Source organism: Fusarium flagelliforme (assembly GCF_020744385.1).
Source record: "Fusarium flagelliforme strain FIESC 12 MPI-CAGE-AA-0113 chromosome Unknown B0J16scaffold_8, whole genome shotgun sequence".
NCBI lineage: Eukaryota > Fungi > Ascomycota > Sordariomycetes > Hypocreales > Nectriaceae > Fusarium > Fusarium flagelliforme.
The window spans coordinates 1,974,646-1,989,043 of NW_025763510.1; the positions used below are offsets into that span (position 1 = coordinate 1,974,646).

The 14,398-nt window shown below is 48.0% G+C and overlaps 7 protein-coding genes across 7 annotated transcripts; 3 read left to right on the forward strand and 4 right to left on the reverse strand.

The window, feature by feature from the left end:
• The first annotated feature begins 10 nt into the window (after nt 1–10).
• B0J16DRAFT_350816 (WD40-repeat-containing domain protein) lies at nt 11–1,799 on the forward strand. Its single transcript, XM_046129101.1, has 2 exons — nt 11–720; nt 770–1,799. Exons 1-2 carry the CDS (start codon nt 34–36, stop codon nt 1,739–1,741), a joined length of 1,659 nt encoding a protein of 552 aa, XP_045978097.1. The 5' UTR covers nt 11–33; the 3' UTR covers nt 1,742–1,799.
• On the reverse strand, nt 1,800–2,770 carry B0J16DRAFT_350817 (peptidyl-tRNA hydrolase PTH2-domain-containing protein). The gene is made up of 2 exons (XM_046129102.1): nt 2,329–2,770; nt 1,800–2,272 (listed from the first exon to the last, which is right to left on the reverse strand). Exons 1-2 carry the CDS (start codon nt 2,669–2,671, stop codon nt 1,956–1,958), a joined length of 660 nt encoding a protein of 219 aa, XP_045978098.1. The 5' UTR covers nt 2,672–2,770; the 3' UTR covers nt 1,800–1,955.
• Nucleotides 2,771–2,996: 226 nt separating this feature from the next.
• On the reverse strand, nt 2,997–4,140 carry B0J16DRAFT_275437 (glycosyl transferase family 64 domain-containing protein; the record flags this gene model as incomplete). The annotated part of the gene is made up of 2 exons (XM_046123708.1): nt 2,997–3,750; nt 3,812–4,140. 2 exons carry the CDS (start codon nt 4,138–4,140, stop codon nt 2,997–2,999), a joined length of 1,083 nt encoding a protein of 360 aa, XP_045978099.1.
• Nucleotides 4,141–4,847: 707 nt separating this feature from the next.
• On the forward strand, nt 4,848–6,039 carry B0J16DRAFT_350820 (P-loop containing nucleoside triphosphate hydrolase protein). Its single transcript, XM_046129103.1, has 3 exons — nt 4,848–5,277; nt 5,324–5,429; nt 5,486–6,039. Exons 1-3 carry the CDS (start codon nt 5,138–5,140, stop codon nt 5,990–5,992), a joined length of 753 nt encoding a protein of 250 aa, XP_045978100.1. The 5' UTR covers nt 4,848–5,137; the 3' UTR covers nt 5,993–6,039.
• A 68-nt stretch (nt 6,040–6,107) lies between these two features.
• On the reverse strand, nt 6,108–10,729 carry B0J16DRAFT_406116 (uncharacterized protein; the record flags this gene model as incomplete). Its single annotated transcript, XM_046132936.1, has 6 exons — nt 10,421–10,729; nt 10,342–10,370; nt 10,237–10,285; nt 9,938–10,187; nt 7,423–9,888; nt 6,108–7,372 (listed from the first exon to the last, which is right to left on the reverse strand). Exons 1-6 carry the CDS (start codon nt 10,709–10,711, stop codon nt 6,108–6,110), a joined length of 4,350 nt encoding a protein of 1,449 aa, XP_045978101.1. The 5' UTR covers nt 10,712–10,729.
• Nucleotides 10,730–11,597: 868 nt separating this feature from the next.
• On the forward strand, nt 11,598–13,014 carry B0J16DRAFT_196788 (regulator of chromosome condensation 1/beta-lactamase-inhibitor protein II). The gene is made up of 3 exons (XM_046122890.1): nt 11,598–11,880; nt 11,931–12,282; nt 12,331–13,014. Exons 1-3 carry the CDS (start codon nt 11,688–11,690, stop codon nt 12,773–12,775), a joined length of 990 nt encoding a protein of 329 aa, XP_045978102.1. The 5' UTR covers nt 11,598–11,687; the 3' UTR covers nt 12,776–13,014.
• Nucleotides 12,829–14,169, reverse strand: B0J16DRAFT_196778 (nucleophile aminohydrolase). Its single transcript, XM_046122889.1, has 5 exons — nt 13,920–14,169; nt 13,843–13,862; nt 13,702–13,752; nt 13,049–13,651; nt 12,829–13,000 (listed from the first exon to the last, which is right to left on the reverse strand). The coding sequence occupies exons 1-5, from the start codon at nt 13,961–13,963 to the stop codon at nt 12,882–12,884; spliced, it is 837 nt and encodes a 278-aa protein (XP_045978103.1). The 5' UTR covers nt 13,964–14,169; the 3' UTR covers nt 12,829–12,881.
• Nucleotides 14,170–14,398: the final 229 nt, after the last annotated feature.

The window sequence follows — 14,398 nt, forward strand, 5'->3', positions numbered from 1 at the left end:
TTTCCCAAGTGAGCGCGTTCACAATACGAAAATATGGCGGGTAACAAAGCTGAAACGAGCCTCTCGAGAGTGCGCGACAATGGCGCCACTGCCGTTGAAGGCGCCCGAACGCAACTCGTTTCTCGCGAGGAACGAGAACGTGCTCGTCGAATCCGAGAAGCACACAAGGCCTATGGTCGAGGCAAGAAGGTCAACACCAGAGCTATCAAGGACAAGAAGCTTCGCAGCAACATGGAGCGCCTCGAGAACAAGTACCAGGATGCTACGCTAAAGGCCAAGGATGCCGAGATCCTGCTCGAGAATACATCAGGCTTTCTCGAGGCTGAGGACGAGATGGAACGAACATACAAGGTCCGACAAGACGACATTACAGAGGGCGTGGCCGTAGAGACTGCGCAAAAGCGATTCGAGCTCAAGTTGGACCAGCTTGGACCTTATCAGTTCGATTACTCGAGAAACGGACGAGACCTGTTGCTTGGTGGTCGAAAGGGTCATGTTGCGACAATGGACTGGCGAGAGGGTAAGCTTGGTTGCGAGCTGCAGCTGGGTGAGACTATCAGGGATGTGAAGTGGCTACACAACAACCAGTATTTTGCGGTCGCGCAGAAGAAGTACGTCTTTATTTACGATCACAACGGTGTGGAACTGCATACTTTGAGGAAACACCAGGAGGTGTCTCACATGGAGTTCCTGCCATACCACTACCTCTTAGCAACAATTGTGAGTTCTTACAATACCAATCCAGCTTTCTGTCACTAACGTTTCTCAGGGCTCTACCGGTTGGCTCAAATACCAGGATACATCAACAGGAGAACTAGTCGCCGAGATTCCTACCCGATTAGGCCAGCCTTGCTCCCTTACACAGAACCCCTGGAACGCTATTCTACATGTCGGTCACCAGAACGGAACAGTTACACTATGGTCGCCCAACTCTTCAGATCCTCTTGTGAAGTTGCTAGCCCACAAAGGACCTGTTCGAGATGTAGCCGTTGACCGTGAAGGTCGATATATGGTCTCGGCTGGCCAAGATCGCAAGATGGCAGTCTGGGATCTCAGAATGTTGCGCGAGGTTAACCAATACTTCGTACGACAGCCAGCTTCATCAGTCGCAATCTCTGATACTGGCTTGACAGCCGTTGGTTGGGGTACCCAAACTACTATCTGGAAGGGTCTCTTCGACAAGAACGCTCCTGTCCAAGAAAAGGTCCAGAGTCCCTACATGGCTTGGGGTGGTGAGGGTAAGCGCATGGAGCGCGTAAAATGGTGTCCCTTTGAAGATGTTCTGGGTATCGGCCACGATTCAGGCTTCTCTTCCATCATCGTCCCTGGTGCTGGTGAGGCCAACTACGACGCTCTGGAAGTCAACCCCTTCGAGACTGTCAAGCAACGACAGGAGTCCGAAGTCAAGGGTCTGCTCAACAAGCTGAAACCCGACATGATCGCCCTAGACCCCGAATACATCGGACAGCTGGACTTGCGATCCGCGAAGGAGCGTGCTGCCGAGAAGGACCTCGATGCTCCAGCTGCAGATATCGCCGAGGAGATCCGCAAGCGAGCAAGAGGAAAGAACGGTGCGCTCAAGAAGTACCTGCGCAAGCAGCGAAAGAAGAACATTATCGACGAGAAGAGAATGCATGTGGACGAGATTTGGAACGAGCAGCAGGCCAAAAAGAACAAGAAGGAGCAGGAGGCGGAGGCGGATCTGGGACCGGCGTTGTCGAGGTTTGCCAAAAAGGAGTAATAGACTTTCATGTACAAATGCGAATAATACCCTTTATTACAGGAAATACGATTTTCACAAGTTTGACAAGTGTTTTTTTTTTATCTATCAAAGCTCCGCTTGAATGTCTATAACCGTAATACTTTTAAGAATCCGGACCCAAATTTCGTAATCCCGTGCATGTCTTCGTATGTATACACCCATTGACGCCTCTATTCTCATCAGCGTTCGTTGTTTAAAGTAGCTTGAGGCCACCAGTGACCTGGTCGACCATGCTGCGAGGAGCAGGTCCGACGCCCAGCACTGTCATGCTGCCTGCCTCGATCTGTGTTCGGCCAGCATCCTGGATGACCTCAGCAGTGAGACCCAGAGATCGAGCCTTGCGTCGAAGCTCGAGAATCTCGTCCTGGCTCTTGACTTGCACGGCGATCTTGGCCTGGCCGAGGCGTTCCCATCGCTTGAGGATCTGGGCCTGGGGAGAGTTGGGGGCGGCGCGGACGAGGGACTTGTAGCATGCGAGGGTGGCGTGGGAGCATTGAGCAGCGATTTTGCCTGTGGATGTTCAATTAGCTTTTGCATAACCGAGTCAAGTGTATTGTTATACATACCCTTTGTCATGCCAAGATCTGTTCGTACAACAAGAACAAGCTTGCACTCTTCGCCATTATCCTTGACAACAGGCTCCTTCTTCTCTTCTGCAGCCTTTAAGCCCTGCTTGCGATCGGCATCAGCGCCGTTGGCCCAGTTAGGTGCATGGTCGAGTACGGTATCGTCTTCGTCAACGTCGCTCTCGTCACTCTCGACAGGGTCGTGCAGCGCGCGCCGACGCTCCTCGACCAGGGACGGCGAGATGAGGTAGCCACGGATCGTCCAGATACCCAAGGCGTAACCTGTGAGGCCGGTCACGATGGCCGTAGTTATGATGATTCCTGTCTGCTGGCCTTGGTCCATGGTGATTTGAAAAGAGCTTAATAGACAGAATTAATTGGTTTGGCTTGTGACGAAGTTTCGTGGTTTGGTGATGGAGCTAGGTTGGCGGTTACATCACGTGGGGCAGCTATGACTCTGTGGAAAATCTCTAGAACGTTTCAGTTTCCATCTCGATGATGTTTCGAAACCTGCGAAATTATGCACTTGTTCTTTATTGTCCCGTTCTATCATTCATTAAACCAACAATATTATCTATGATAACACAAATGTTCCCGGCGCAGCCGTTTGAAGTTCTGACGTCTGAGAAAACTGCTATACACACTTCTTATACACATGGATTGATCTCTCACAATACGAGCACACCGCGCTGGATGTATCCTGTCTCGTCTACCAGGGGATGGCATCCAAACATCTTGGAAAAGTCGTTGAGACAAGCACTTCGTGCCTCGATGTGACCCTTCTTCATGCTAATTCCCACACGAGGGACAAAGTTGACATACTTCTCATGTCCATTGATGAGAAGAGGTCCTTCACCAGTGAGTAGTCCATGGACATAGTTCAACGCAAGATCCTCGCAGTTGAAACCCTCATCGACATAGTCTCTAATTTGTGTCATGATGGTATCGTTGGACGAGTAATAGTCGAGGAACGAAATATGTGAAAAGGCAAGATTCGTTAGGACCATGTTATAGTCGTCCTGACCCTTCTTGTTTGAGCAGAATGTGTAATGGTGGTATCCGAACGTATCGACTGGTGTACATCGAGCGAGAGCTCCAACCATTCGGTTTCTGCCGAACTTTCGCCATGTCTGGAAGACGAATTCGAGGTCGTTGGGGTGGTAGTAGACGTCGTCGTCCGATAGAAGGATGGCCTGGGTCTTGTACTCAGGATCAGGCCAGAGCTTCTCGTTGAGACTGTTGCGCTTCGACTTTCGGTATCGAACGGGAACGCCGTACTTGGAAATGTAATCCTCAGGGGGATAGTTTTCGAGGTCGTTCCATACGATGACTATCTCGAGAAGTGAAGGAACTTCCTCGCTTAGGATCATGTCGAGGGTTTCCTGAAGTTCCTTGGGTCGCTGATATGTCTGCATTGCGATACTAGGACGATCACATTAGCACCTTGGCAAGGTTCGAGGTTTGTGAAATATTGGGAACGTACGTGAACTTATCATCCCGCAGGTTCTCGTATTTGTGCCTCGACACATCCCAGATATCTCTCGTCCCATTGATCCCCTTACTCTCACATGTCGGATACCGTCCGATTTTCTGGATAACCTTTGGTATAAACCACGCTGCATTCGTCAACTTGGCAGTAAGAAAGATAAACGAGATCGCCAGAGAGAACGCAGCAACAATAGTAGCCGCCTTTTGAAAAGCGCGCGACTTGACAACCTCTGGCGTATGTACCTTCACCCACTCGAGCTTTTCAGCCACCCTCCTCCTGAGGGGCCGTGCTTTCTCCAGAATGGAAGATGAAGGCTTCAACATTTTTGTTGTTGGTGGCAGAAGCTGTGAGAATTGTTCCATGGTGTTTTAAATAGGGGAGGGGCGAAAGGGACTGTTCCCAAGGGAGACAGGTTGGTACGGGAGAGGCGTCTGGTATGTATCGATCGGGATTTTGGGTGAAATGGCCAATTTGTTTGTTGGAATCTTGTTATGATATCTGATTCATATGCCCATCTTCTTGAGATCTTGGTACACTCAGCTGGGAGTCCTTCAGCTCGAACCACAGTCGACAATGTCGAAAAGGCAAATAAAAGACCTATTAAGCCAAAACAATCACCGCATAGAAAGACAACAGTGGTGTAGCAAACTGGACCTTTCTTGTTGGTCTCGACTTACACGGGTACAGCACATATTAAACCCTCCCTTGCTTCACATCCCTTGACTCGGGCCACAAGTTAAGTCTAAGTACAAGTCTAATTCGTACAAGTCAAGTTGCACGTCTTGGCAAGGGAATGTACCAATAGTAGCAAAGTGTTGTCGCACGTCGAGACATGTTCATCTTAATGAGCGGTAGCTTTCTTCTCAGCAAGTCGTTTGACCCAATGTGACGGATGATGTCTGTGGTTCGTCTTCTTCACCCCTTCGACTAGTCTCAACTGGGCAAAGATTCGCCGGTAGTTGAGAGGGTGTTAGGACTCTATCTTGACAATAGTCCGCATGAGCAATAGTTGACATACTCTAGACAGACACTCAAGAGATAACTCATAGTGATGGGATACCATACGAATATTGACACGGCAGTTCCGAAGCAATATATACATGCCAAGAGCATTTAGGATCAAGCTCTACCAAAGAAACCCATGTAATTCCATCCTTAGCGTCTTACGCCACTATCAAGCCCTCCCCTGCATATGCGTCGGGACCTTACGTGGGGTCCCCAGTTCGTCCAACCACACTTGAACCTCATCAAAAGCAACTCATAAACAGAACCAAAACTTCAGCTCTGTTACACGATATTCACCTTCAATAACTTGGCATTATGGGTGCAAACAAGGCTCTCATAGTAGGAGTCTCGGGATGTTCCTCGAGTGGGAAAACTACTCTTGCAAGGCTGCTGCGGGACATTTTCCCACACACTTTTATTCTTCATGAGGATGACTTTTATAGACCCGAGACTGAGTATGTGATCTTACTAGTTATGACTGAATCTTGGCTGACAATTCAGATTACCAACAAAGAATGGTCTTTTAGACTGGGACTGTGCTGGGGCAATCGATATCCCTGCCATGGCCGAATCCCTCGCTTATATCCGTCAACACGCTGCCTTTCCTGTAAGTCCCATGTCGTGACTATCCGTCACCGTAGCTTATACTTAAACTCATCATAGCCTACTCTTGATTCTAAAGAAGATAAAAACTCTGTTGGTGAATGTCCCGTTTCAGAAGCCACTATCGCTTCTCAGCGCGCCAAGGTCGACGCTGCTCTAGGACCAGACCACCCTCTCCGCAACAACCTCCGTCTGTGTCTCCTCGACGGCTTTCTTCTCTACTCACCCTCCATGGCTGCTATAAATCCCAACTTGGATATCAAGCTCTTCTTGAGAACAACATATGAAAAGGCCAAGGCGAGAAGAGAGGCTAGAGACGGATATGTTACCCTCGAGGGCTTCTGGGCGGATCCCCCGGGTTACGTCGATAAGATTGTTTGGCCCAACTACGTCGAGGAGCATGCTTGGATGTTTGAGGATGGTGATGTAGAGGGAAAGTTTAAGGACGATGTTTTGGAAAAGGAGGGGATTAAGGTGCAGAGTGATGTGAGTGCTGATGGGAATATTGAAAAGACATTTGAGTGGACAGTAGACACCATCTTAGATGAACTTAGAAAGCAATGTTAAGGAAAGTACCTATCTTAAAAGAATAAAGTTCAATTCTTTATCGCTGGAAGAGCAATGATCTGATTTCTCATCTACTCTACATCAAATTTTGGTCCGCTGCCTTCTCTGCAAGGGTCTATTCTTCTGAAACCTTCTGCTTCTTCGCACCTCTCTGTTCCTTTGCGAGTTCTTTCTCCCTCTTCAAAACTTTGATACCCGATTCAGCAGCCTTGGTCTCGGCCTCAAACTTATTGAGAGCTCCAGTTGAGACTCCTACCACGCGTCCTCCAACCGTGGCCGAGCAGCCCCAGTCGATCATGGGCCCACCACCTTCTGAGAGAAGGAAGGCTGGCTTCTTGTTCCCAGCCATGACACAAAATTCTTCTTTCGGATGTTTAACATGGACATTTTCCTTGAGAATCCGGTCGAGGTAAGTGAAGATTCCAAACTTAGCAAGGAAGGCTGCACATGTTTCCATGTTTCCGGAGTCAACCCAGATAGCGCCTAAAACAGCTTCAAAGAGATCCGAGTAGACCTTCTCAGGGTGCAGTCGTGCGAGCAAAGCCCAGGGGTAATGGTCGCTCTCTCTCTTAGCGATTTTAATCTCGTCTCGAAGACTGTCGAACCTCTTCTCAGTCTCTTTCATCACTCGTCCCATCTCGGGCGAGCTGTGTCGCATGAACTTCCAAATGGGCAGTATCACATCAGTAAACACTGGTTTACCATCCTCAACCTTGACGTCGGTTCGGTACAGTCCATTATCCATGTTGGTAAAAGCAAGGAAATGTGCGTTGACCATTGCAGTCTTGATAAGGTGCAGAATGCTGTTAGGAATTGTTGAGTTGAATTGGAACATCCGATCCACAACCAAGTAGTCTAGGACGGCATCTCCGAGGAATTCAAGTTGTTCGTATGATCTCTGGTGCACATCAGCGGCATAAGATCCGTGAGTCATGGCCTCAATAAGCAACGACTTCTTCTGAAATGAGTACCCGATCAAGTCTTCCAAGGGCTCCATCGTAGAAGGCAGCTGGACATCGCTGGGAGCAATGCTGAAGAGTATGTCCCTGGCCATTCCTTTTTCGTGCCAGTTGCAGTTAGTCCCAAGGAACACTTTGATGCACTTCAAAGCCTTGGTCATTCCTCCGTCTTTGAAAGAGGCTCCAACAAGTGCCTCAACCACATCAGCGAGTGTTTTGTTTCCAATGAATCGTGATGCGCCATCAACCGGCTGCATCACCAGGAAATTGTCTCGATACAGTGGACGCCACTTGACACCGGTGAAGCTCTTTGAGAGTATGAATTTAGATAGTCCTGATTCCAAGCAAGAGCGTTCTAGCCGTGTATTGGACACGAGTCGGTCCTTGAAATTGTTCAAAAGCTCTTCGGGCCAGTTCGGGTCTATAGTGCTAGTTAGTAGAGAAGTAGAGAACGATTGAAGGTAGACTTACGCTCGGAGTAGGCTTGAATAACAGTGCAAAACTTCAAGATTGAATCACCCAAGAACTCAAGACGCTCGTAGTCAACAGGCTCTATGGCACTGGGGGCGCTGATGGCCTGAACTACCAACTGCAAGTCTGTAATACCAACAGGAGCCAAAAGTGTCGAAGACAGTTCCAACGCGATTAGCTGGATTTCTAGCTCATGAATGATTGAAGGGATCAGCATGCCCAACTCAACGACTCGTGGTGAAAACACGTCAACTGTGGCTTGCGAAATAGGGAGTACCCAACGGTAGGGCTTGGAGCTGGAACTCGCATTTTGGTCAGACCTCACTGCATGGAGAAAGTCCGCTCTGCGCGTCCATTGACGAACATCCAGATACTCTTCTTCCGGAGCGTCTTCGTATTCCTGGAACGGATGCCGGACCTCCTCAGGCCGAGGTTTCTTTTCAATGGTTTTGATATAGATGAACGGTGCATTAGTAGAATCCCGAACCAGGATTCGCTTTTCAGAGACACCATCTAGGTAGTATGGACTTTCTCCGAAGGGAACAGATCCTATCTGGTCCCTTGAAAGATCCTTGATCTCATAGATAACCTTGATCACATGGTCAGAATCTTCAACTTTCCAGCGATGTCCGAAATGCATTGCCAAAAGGGTTGATGTATGATCCGGCAAAGCTAAAAGTTCGTCGTTGGAGATATTTCGGATTGAGGTACATTTGATGATCCATGTTTTCTCTTCTCTGGGATAGACTGTGATGTCTCGGGGACGAGGCAGCTCTACGGGCAGAGCAATCTCGAAACGAAGCGGCGCAACATTCTTGTGGTCGATAAACTCAAAAGTATAAAGGCACTTATCAGCGTCTGATCTCCAGTTTTGCGAAACTTGAATCCAGGGATTGAAGAGAAGTTCAGGGTTTGGTAACATCCCTTTGTCTTCCTCCTTAGTCGCACCCTCATATATAGGCAGAAGATTGTCACTAACAAGTCCTGCCCGGTATAATCCATAGTAAGCGCGGAAGGCCGCATCTTTCATGGCGTTTTTCTCAGACATCCATCCTCCTTTCCCCTGGAACTTGCGTAGATCATAGGGCAAGGCTGATGGTAGTGTCACTGTTGCGCTGAACGTCGGCACTCCGTTCTCAGATATTTCTCTCTGGAACACATAGGCAGGCCTTACATCCACGTAGGCTCGGCGGAAAATCTTATCGCAAAAATGCTCAAGATGTTGGCGAGCATTTTCAAGATCCAGTCTGGCGTCTGAGTTCGGAACACGAAAAGATTCAGAGCTCGTCCATTCGGCTGAAGCCTGTGCATTGAGTCGATCCAACTCTTCTCGATCATGTTCGTAGCGCTTCTTCATTTCCTCTTCCAAGGAATCCCATTCACGGATGTCCGAGGTTGATCTCTCCAGGATGATCATCTTGGATTGTTTCTTGCGCGCTCGCCCGCGGCGTTGGATGTAAGATTTGAGTGTTGTCGTTTCATCGAAACAGATGACCAAATTACATGCTGCAACATCAATACCTTCCTCGAGCACACTCGTCGAAACTAGAAGATTGATGGCGCCTGATCTGAAAGTGGCCAATATTTCGTTACTGTCACCTGTAGGGTGTTCGTAGATGTTCTTCTTGCGTGTCTCATAAGCTGCAGACCCTACTACAGAACCAACACGATACCGCTGCTGAATTTGTGGATGGTTTTTCAATATTGCGCAAAGGACATTAACCGCGGCGCGCGATTTGACGAAAATGATACCGACAGCATCCTTGTTTGCTGCCAGAAGTTCATGGATCAACTTGTTAGCTTTATCAGTCAGGTTGCCTGTGCAAGGCGGTCCGAGTTTGTCTAGATCACTAGCGATCCGGCGCAAGTGTCCCGCCAAATACGTTCTGTCTTCGTTGGCCCAGTCGTCGGTGTATGTGGTCGGTGTGTCGACTCTTCCTAGAAAGAGACTGACCAGCTCTGAGATATACCGGTCTGCTGCCCAGGGTCCCAGCTCATCGAGAAGATCCTTACTTTTACTCCAGAGCTTTTTCACCTGGTTTTGCGAGAAGGTGTCGTGTTTTGCAATTACCCTTTGCAATTCAGCGTGACCCTTCGCGCTCTTAACGATACGGTCTTGCAGCTTAGCAATATAGGGGTCTTGAGCTAGGTTCATACTCAGGTATTCTGACTGCAGCGCCTGCATCAATGGGGTTAGAGCTGGACGCTCCTCGACATGGTAGAGTACCCGAATTAGATCGGGCTTGTTGACGTGTTCAAGTAACTCCTTGCGATTTACTGTAGGCGTAACACATCTCGCATCCATGGTGATCTCGAGCTCTCGAATCTCGTCTCGTCTCGATTTAGACTGTACTGGACTTGCTGTTAGACCTAAAATGGCAGGCACAGGCTTGCCTGCAATCTTCTTCTCATGGTAAAAGTTGACCATGATCTTTCTTCCTGAACTGTTCTTTACACAATTGTGAACTGCAAGTAAATCAGTAACAGTATTATTGATGCCAGCTTTGTCACTCACCTTCGTCGAACACGATCAGGGCTAGCATGTCCATTCTGACGAAAGCATGGTCAAGAGCGTCCCGTAGGACTTCGAAAGTTGAAACAACAATGCGAGTTCCTTCGAGGATGACAGGCCAGACATCTTCGGACCATGCGTCTATATTCGACTGTCCAGTGAGCAGTTTCATAGATACTGATGGCATTTGTCTCTCAAGAACATCGAATTGCTGTTCGCACAAGCTAACAGTCTTCCCTAGAAACCAGATCATCTTAATTTGTTAGTGTTGCAGGTACACATATGTTCATTTGTTCACCAACCTTGTCCGGCGAACATCTCTCGAGTTCAGCTTGGATTCTCAGCACGGCCCTACATATCCTAATCAGTCTCTCGGTTTGCTATCAAATTTAATAGAATCAACATACACTTGGGTCTTTCCACTTCCTGTGTCCATCTAACCATGTTAGCTGATTACATTCGTATGAGAAGTGCTCGATCACTTACCGCCACGATCACGTTTCTTTTGAGACTGTGTTCCAGCATCTCTCGCTGGTAACCGCGAGGATTAACAACCTCTGGATCGGGAGTCCCTTTCTTAGATTGAAGTTTCCTGACCTTCATCTTTCCACTGGCTTTTTCATCGGCGACGATAGATATTGTTTCTGATATTTCAACCTCGGTAGTAGGCATCTCAGCAACAGCAGGGCTGCCAGGCTGTGAGGAGCTTCGTGTCCCAGATTCATCGATACCCTGCGAATCGATATCCGGCATTTCTTCGTCGGTGGAAGTCATCATGAGCCGCTGAACCCCCAAGACTAACTATACCTTCGCACAAAAGATAGAGATGGGGGAAAAGTAAGATGATCAAAATTGTATAGAACAAAATTTCGGGATAGTACCAAACTTTGAGGATTATAAAGTCAATTCATAGAACCAAAGTTTCCTGATCTGGGGAAGAAGAGGAAGAGAAAGACTGAGGGAGCATGTAGGGAGGAAGTTGCGAGAGCCTGTTTTGGGGTTGTGCTGTCGATGGGTTGGTTGACACAATTGCAGGTTGCAAGAGGCCGACCTCCCGTATAAAGTAGGTAGCTAAGCCCTCAACTACCTAGTAAGCAGTCACATCTAGGTAGAGAAAAGAACGAAAGATTATCCATGTAGATAGAGAGATGGAGGCCCGGGAAGTCGGATTGGCAGTGAATCACTGCCAACAAGAGCTGTTGGTGTGGATTGTGCAGGGCAGAATTTCTGAAAAGGCGCTGCAATTGTAGTCTAGAGCTTGAGATCAGGTAACTACACTTTTAGTTTAGTGTAAGCACCAAGTATACTATAAATGGCATGCTCTTGGGAGTTCCTTTCTTTTTCCTTGTATAAGTTATAGGACTCTTCTCATTATTTGAGGTTGATTGAGGTTTGGTTCTGGCTGCCACCTGCTGGCTCTGTGGCAGTCGCCCTAGCTCACCATCCCATCCATAAGCGGGTAGTAGACCAACGAGCGCTTAAACTACGGGGGTAATGAATTAATGAATATATTTCATATTCTCTTCGAATAACTCTTTTATAATTCTAGAGACTTTTTATTTTATAGTGAAGTAATAGAGACAGTGTGAAGTGGTTCTATCATATGGCCGAACTGATGTGGTGGTAAGTGCAGCGTACGGGTACGCTATATGCCAGCCAGTATTTTGAACCTTTGCATCTTTCATCTTTCGTTCTTAGAATATGCGAACTTGTTTTAGAAATCTATCAACTACCAAACACTATCTATTCACTTATGGAACTCCCAGTTCGTTCTTCCTCAGGAAATGAAACCATGAACCTATACGCGGTAGGCTTCAATGCATGGAACCAGCTTAGTTTTTATACCACGTCAAATGATGAAGAGTCGGATGATTTGTTTGCTTTCACAAAGGTCCTGGTAGACAAATCGGTTGGCCATGTTGTTTCCAAGATATACTATACTGCAGGTAGTGTTATGTTACCCTACATTGTTGATTCCTGCTCTAAAATCCAATAGTGCAGCAAAATGATACTTGGGCCTTTGCCGGGTCATGCTCCAGCAAACTTCTTTATCGCGAAGCCGATAGTACATATCTGTTCGACTCACCAAGTGCCGAATCAGGAGATGGGAAAGTTTTGACTGTTCAGAACTTAGACTTTGAACATCCTACTCAAGCTATTGTTCAATACCCATCGTTGGCGACATGGAGAGCCAACAGGCACACCGAGACATGGCCTTGCAAGTCACCGGTCCGCCAAATAGCAGCTTACGATACTGGCTTCTTGATATTACTCGAGAATGAGACTGTTCTTAGTTGCGGTGATCTCCGATTTCCAGACTGCCTTGGCCGTGAGGTTGACGAATCATGGTATGTGCTCAGGGTTACGCAGACAAACCCTATACTGATATTTCTTAGTCCTGCCCATATGCCCTGCGCTGTGGAGGATCTAAATGACCTCGGCGAGTCCATCAAGAAAGTATCTGCAGGAGGGTACACTCTTGGCGCTCTGACAGAGAGTGGTGGGCTGTACCTCTGGGGCATGAAACCTCCTGGTTCACAAAGTCGACACACCGCATTCACTGATCTTGGCCCTATACCAAGTTATGTGGAAGTCGACGGAGAGAAAGACGTGCAGGACTTTGCAATTGGAGAGGCACATGCTATTGCCCTCACTACTGATGGTTGCATTTATGTCATAGGGGATAACACTAATGGCCAGATTGGTCTTGGCAAACCCGTAAAAGAGAGTGCATTATGGTCAAAGATAGATTTTATACTTCCTCCAGATGAGGAGGTGGTGGCTATTGAAGCTGGTCCAAGGGCATCCTTTATAGTAACAGCAAAGACGGAATCAACATAACGTCAAAGCTAAGAATGAACTGCTCTTCTATCAGAACCAGCTCTATTGAGCCCAATGACCCTCTATTGTACAAGGCTTCTCGTTGTGTTCATCTGCATAAGGGTAATCATAGACTCGTCAGGTAATCCTCAATCTCTTGAGGGGTCAGCTTTCTGAAACGGGGTCCAACAGCCCCATCAACGCCCTCGAGACCCAGAAGGTGCTCTGCGGGTGCACCAACAATACCTGCAACATGTTAGCATCATCTCACCAATTAGATCAACTGCAACTTACCGATCTCGATACTGTCACCGTTCATCTCACCCTCAATGTTGTCCTTCAAGGTCAACAGTGCAATGTGAATAGCATCCTCAAGCTCAAGCTCTTCCGAGTATCGCTTTTCCAAGAATGTCTTGGCCTTGGTCGCACTCTTGCCAATGGCTGTGGCCTTCCAAGGGTAGTAACTGCCGGAGGGGTCGACCTGGTACAGCATAGGACCACCCTTGTGAATACCACCAGTCTTTCTGTTGACCTTCTTCTCCTCGCTATCCTCCAGAGTGGCCTTGTTCTCCTCCTCAGGCTCAATGCCCTCATCCCAACCAGCAATCAGCAGACTAACTCCATAAGGTCGGACACCGGCTGACTGGGTGGCCTCCTGCATAACTCGGGCGACATCCTGCACCAATATTCTGGTAGGGGGGTACTCGTTGTAGATGCGCTTATACTCGGTGTGTGAAACCTTGCGTGCTCGGTCGACCAATACTCGGTAATCGGGGCCCATACCAGAGTACACCATACCGATGTTGGGAGTGATGTCGCTGATCTTGGAAAGGGAGCTCTGGTCGGCTAGAGGAGATGATGACTTCTTTTCGGTGGCGATGACGATACCGTTGGTGGCTTTTGCTGGTCAGTAGGAGCTCCTCATGGATCTTGGAGGCAGCGCGAACCTTTGATACCAAGGGCAGTAATACCCTGGTTTACAGCGTTGAGGGCATACTCTATTTCGACATTAGCTTCATGGGTCGAATTGATTGCAAAAAACTTGATCTTCGAGAGATGTCAAAGCTTTCTACTCAGCAATTACGTACCAATCTGCACCAGCTTTCCGCTGTAACATTGTCAGCGATGGTCCCATACAGATAGCAGTGTCGTCACCGAAACATACCTGGGGGAGAAGGTTGTGAGAGAGAAGGAGTATCTATCCGCCATAGTTCAAGTTTCTGGGTTGATAAACTCGATATAGATGTGGTGATGGTTGAACTATGGTCGTTTATCAATTCGTGGGGTTGACAAGGAGATATCGAGCAAGGCTACAACTGGAGCTTTGGTGTTTGGCAAGCAGCTGTAGCCTCTAGGCAGGCCCAGCTGCGCGTCTAGCTCAACCGCCCGGAGCTGTATGCGGGGCAACAGATTATCCGATGACCGCGTGATGGCTCCACAGAGCAGAGCTCTTCTTAACGTTACAGTTTGGCAACGGCTGGTTCGGCTTTCTTTCCTCAATCTTCTACAAAAAAAGGCTGTGCTGGCCTCTTGCATTTTTAATGTCCTGGTCATGATCTTGGCGAGCATTCGCTTTCCCCGCTCTCTACAGATCTTACTTAACTCTCAGCTTTGCAAAAACATGTAGGTTGCGCTTGAAACGCC